The sequence below is a fragment of the Solanum dulcamara genome, chromosome 1, assembly GCF_947179165.1.
Source record: "Solanum dulcamara chromosome 1, daSolDulc1.2, whole genome shotgun sequence".
Classification (NCBI taxonomy): domain Eukaryota; kingdom Viridiplantae; phylum Streptophyta; class Magnoliopsida; order Solanales; family Solanaceae; genus Solanum; species Solanum dulcamara.
In genome coordinates this window covers 16,650,175-16,654,672 of record NC_077237.1, presented here as the reverse complement: position 1 = coordinate 16,654,672, position 4,498 = coordinate 16,650,175, and the positions used below count along the sequence as shown (strand labels likewise).

The 4,498-nt window shown below is 28.7% G+C and overlaps 1 protein-coding gene across 1 annotated transcript; it reads right to left on the bottom strand.

The window, feature by feature from the left end:
• Positions 1–309: 309 nt before the first annotated feature.
• LOC129891939 (pectin acetylesterase 8-like) lies at positions 310–2,531 on the bottom strand. Its single transcript, XM_055967436.1, has 12 exons — positions 2,423–2,531; positions 2,241–2,323; positions 2,028–2,157; positions 1,826–1,905; positions 1,665–1,751; positions 1,464–1,588; positions 1,321–1,381; positions 1,181–1,234; positions 1,001–1,078; positions 800–905; positions 536–681; positions 310–399 (listed from the first exon to the last, which is right to left on the bottom strand). The coding sequence occupies exons 1-12, from the start codon at positions 2,529–2,531 to the stop codon at positions 310–312; spliced, it is 1,149 nt and encodes a 382-aa protein (XP_055823411.1).
• Positions 2,532–4,498: the final 1,967 nt, after the last annotated feature.

Genomic DNA, 4,498 nt, shown 5'->3' with positions numbered 1-4,498 from the left:
TTAGTTTAGAATGAAGTGCCTTTTTACCTAACGACAATTCAGGTCGTTACAACATGCCAGCTCATTTTTTTATTATTTAGCTTTGCTGTTACATATTGACTGATTTTATTAAAAAAAAATCTGCCTCATTACTTTTATCCTTTTAAAGATTTTCAAAAGAAAAGAAATAAAATTACAAACCCAACTTTGCCAATATGATCATAATATTTTAAACATCTCATTGACCAAATACTTTCTTTTAATTACACTGAATAATACTTGATCAATTTACATAGCTCAGCAAAGCATTTTATTTCATGAAGTACTTCACTAGCAATCTCTAGCATAAGGATATGGATCTATATATTGATGAAATGTTGCTCTATCAAAATACCAATCACCAACAACTTCCGCAATTGTCTACATAGAATGTTGCAAAAATATATGTTATAAAATCGTAAATTAAATTTAAGAATGATAGGTGCACATGCTAATTTTTTTTTTAAAAAATGCACATATTCAAATTTTGATATGAATAAAACAAATAAAGGATTACCTTATTAAGTATTCTTGGAGAAGTAGCATTGAACCAATATTTCTCCCATACAATACGTGCATGAGTGTGACAAGAAGTGATGAAATAACCCCTCGTATAATGAGGGGTGAGTCCCTCGAATATCTTCAAGAACTCTTCTCCAAAAGCTATATTAAAGAAAACAAATTATACAACTTAACTAGAATTAAAGGAGAAACAATGCACCCATTTATACTTCTGTGATTTTTGAAAGGTATGAATAAGTTGATACCAAAAAATGCTAACCTTGAATAGTTATACGCTGACTAAATGTGCAGTCACTTATTCTATCCTTGCAATGCTTCCAGGTATGTTGAGAATCGAGGTTTGGAGGAACCAAAGTGTTACTGATCTGGAAGGAATACTTTTTTAGATTGATTTAATAAAAACTAAGAAAGAAATACAAAAATTCATATAACTTGAGGAATTAACATTTGTCTCCTTGACCTGCCAAGCATCATATGCTGAATTTATTATAAATAGTGGAGTCTGAACATATGGAACAATATTTTCAGGAAAGAAGCACTGCACCATCATTAAGAAAAACCCATGTTATAATTAGAAGAAAGATCATTGCTCCATCATCAAATAGCTTATGTTTCTAAAAAAACTTAAATTCTTACGTACCAAACTCGGTTCCATTTTAGACGTGCAAGCTTGAGGCAAATTCTTAACTAATCCCTAAAATGAGAGGAAGGAGAATTGTTATGGTAAATCTATTATTTTGCATCATCTACTTGCTTACAAACAAAAAAAATGGGGCTCACATGTAAATTAACAACTCTCTGGTACATTTTACGAATATTTGGAGTACCAGAGATTGTGTTGCTGCACAAAAAAGTCATGAAACGATAGATCAGTTTCAAAAGTGAGCTGAGTGACAAATTAAGATGATGGAAGAAGAGCTCACGCATTGATGAAGAAGCCTGCATTTGCAACACACTTTATTTTGACATCATCAGGAAAGAAGGACCGGAACTTGTCACAGTTCAAGATTGTAGCCAATCCTCCAGCAGAAGTTCCACTCAGGATTGCCTGACATTAATTGCATTTATTTTTATTTTTTTGTTATGTGACTTGTAATTATAAATATTCAATAGTCTGGTCTTACATTTTTAGCATTTTGCATTCCTTTGCTCCATAAATCATCCATAACAGCTTTAAATATTCTTGCTCCTCTAAAATAAAGTTTTTTCTCCTAACATTGTCAATCAGAAACAAATCATGTTATGTTAAAGTGATATATATGAGACATATCTATGTTCAACTTACTAGATCAACATGTTCGACATCGCCGGTAAAAGATGCTCCATCACAGTAATTCACCCACACTCTGTTCCAATTGTAAAAGTCTACCAATTTCAATATTGTTTGCAAGTTAGATGAATTAAATATGTAAAAGTCTATGTAAGCATACAAAGAAAAAAGAACTGAAGTATAATAGTCATATGAACTGAAATATGATGAATTTCACCTGGATTTTGTTGGGGAGTGTTATGAAGTATCCCAGCAAATTGTGATTGATTCTTCATATTCTTGGAAGAACCTTTGTCTGTAGTTGTACGACTTTGGCAATCGGAGATGCTTTCACACCATCCACCTCCCTACACAATATGAAATATATCCTGTTAAAAAGTGGAATAAAATGTACAATAAAAACTAATCAACAAAAAGAAGAAATAATTACTTCAAGGAAGATAATCCAGTTGGAAAGTCCAGTATCAAATCCCCTATCAAAGTAATATGCAGGTGGACTCCCATCTAGACACACTATAATAAACAATTGAACATTTTTCTTTTCTTTCATATAGAGAAAGTTGGAAACAGTATAATTTATACAATCAAGTAAAATTATCTTTCCAAAATTACCAGCGCCTTGTGTTGTAGCGGTGTCTAGTACAGTAATATTGATGTCCAGTCCATGTCCGACGTCCCCGAGTAATATTGTTAATAAAACAATCAATAGAAACATTGCCATCTGATCCTGCACAATTATTTATATTGAAGTGACCTTATTGTGAAGAATAATAAGATTGACGATGAGGACCAAAATCTGATAACGATCGATTTTTATATATATATATATTTTGCTCTCTCAGGTTACAATTAGGGTATACAACCAATTTTATGGAATATTGTCAGCCTCTCTATGTAATAGACTTTTTTAAAAATAGGTTGGTCCATGGTCATGATTAATAAGTTTGTTCACTTTTATTATCACACTACATTATATGTGCACTGTTCTTTAAATATAAATTTTAGGTGCGAGTCTAGATGAGTTAAAGTAGACATCGACGCTAAAATTATTTATTAAACATTAATACACCGCTACATTACATGTGCATAGTGCATATTTCAAATAAAAATTTCAAAGATATTCCTAAAAAATGATTTACTTTCTCAATAAAGAGAATAAAGATTTTATTATAAATTAAAGAGCCCGCAGATATAAAATATCTAATATGAGAATAAGTTTAAAATAAATAATAAAAAATAAATTAAATATTTTTTCCTTCATGAAATATACAATAATCATTCTGAGATAGCTAACGATTTAACCTTAAGAAGTAATGTTATTTAACTATAAGAACACGAATAAATAGATAAAAATTAAATTAAAATGTTTTTCTTTCCATTGACTAGGTAGGCGATTGAAACGTACTTCTTCGTGAAAAGGAATTGATTTTTTTTTTTGAATGAATCATCATTTTAAATCAAAAACGTTATATCATCTTCAATATTGATGTATTTCAATACTTAGCTTGAAGCCCCGCTAACGTACAAATGATTTCCTAGGAAAAAAAAATCAGTGGTGAGTTACAATAATTTCCTTTATCATCCAAATAAAAGTGTTTTCTTTTTCTGTGGTATCATAAATATATCTTCAATAGCCCATATGTATCCTTATATTATAAAAGGCAATATGAGTAGCTTAGGGTCAGTCGATCAATTGATCAATGTACCCTTCTCCTCAAATTTTCTATATCTTATATTTAGTATTTCTTTATTTTTTTATTATATTATGTATTAAAAAAATTATGAATTAAAAATTATAAAAAAATAGTATTGAAAATCACAATAATTAACAACTTAAAGCAATTAGATACACATATAAAAACAATTAGTTAACTCGCAAAATTTCACATATGTCACATAAATTGGGACTAAAGGTGTAACATATATTATTTGAAAATTACGTCAAAAGCACTAAAAATTACAATAATTAACTATTTAAAATATATTAAAATTTGATTAACTTTCGACGTCTATGCCACATAAATTGAGACATATGGGGTAACATATATCATTTAAAAATTATGATATATATATATATATATATTTATTAATTAACTCTCAAAATATCATATATGTCATAAACATTATTTGAAAAGTACGTTAAAAATATTATAAAAATAATTAACAACAAAAAATATTTAAAAATTTTGTGTCACATAAATTAAAATAAGTAAAGTAATATATATTGGGTCCGAGCTTGCCCAGACTTTTGTATCTAGTTTTAATGAGATACAAATAGAAAATTTAATTAGAAGACATATATACAGTTGGTTCAATGGTCCAATTAATAATAGGGTATTTTACTTAAATCTCACAGTGAAAAAGCTCAATTACAATTTATCTCAATTTTTTTGGTAATTATCCGAATTTCCTCTTTTTTCCAGATTTTTGATACATACGAATGACACTGATACATCGCGATTTGAAACAAAAGTTATTTTTATGATACATCGCTAGTTGATATAAACCAAACATTGTAATATTAATAAAACTTATGAATCAACTTATAACACCTAATATATCATGAACACAACAAAAATAGAAGTTTTACTGATATATTTTGTGTTTGGTTTGTATCAACTAGCAATGTATTATGAAAAGGACTTATGTATCAAATCGCGATATATCAGCATCATTCCTATGTATCAA

Coding starts and splice junctions, on each gene's coding strand:
- LOC129891939 (XM_055967436.1), bottom strand. CDS start 2,531: ATGGCAATGTTTCTATTGATTGTTTTATTAACAATATTACTCGGGGAC. Junction 2,158..2,240: donor ACTGGATTATCTTCCTTGAA/GTAATTATTTCT, acceptor CATATTGTGTAG/GGAGGTGGATGGTGTGAAAG. Junction 1,752..1,825: donor ATGTCGAACATGTTGATCTA/GTAAGTTGAACA, acceptor TGACAATGTTAG/GAGAAAAAACTTTATTTTAG.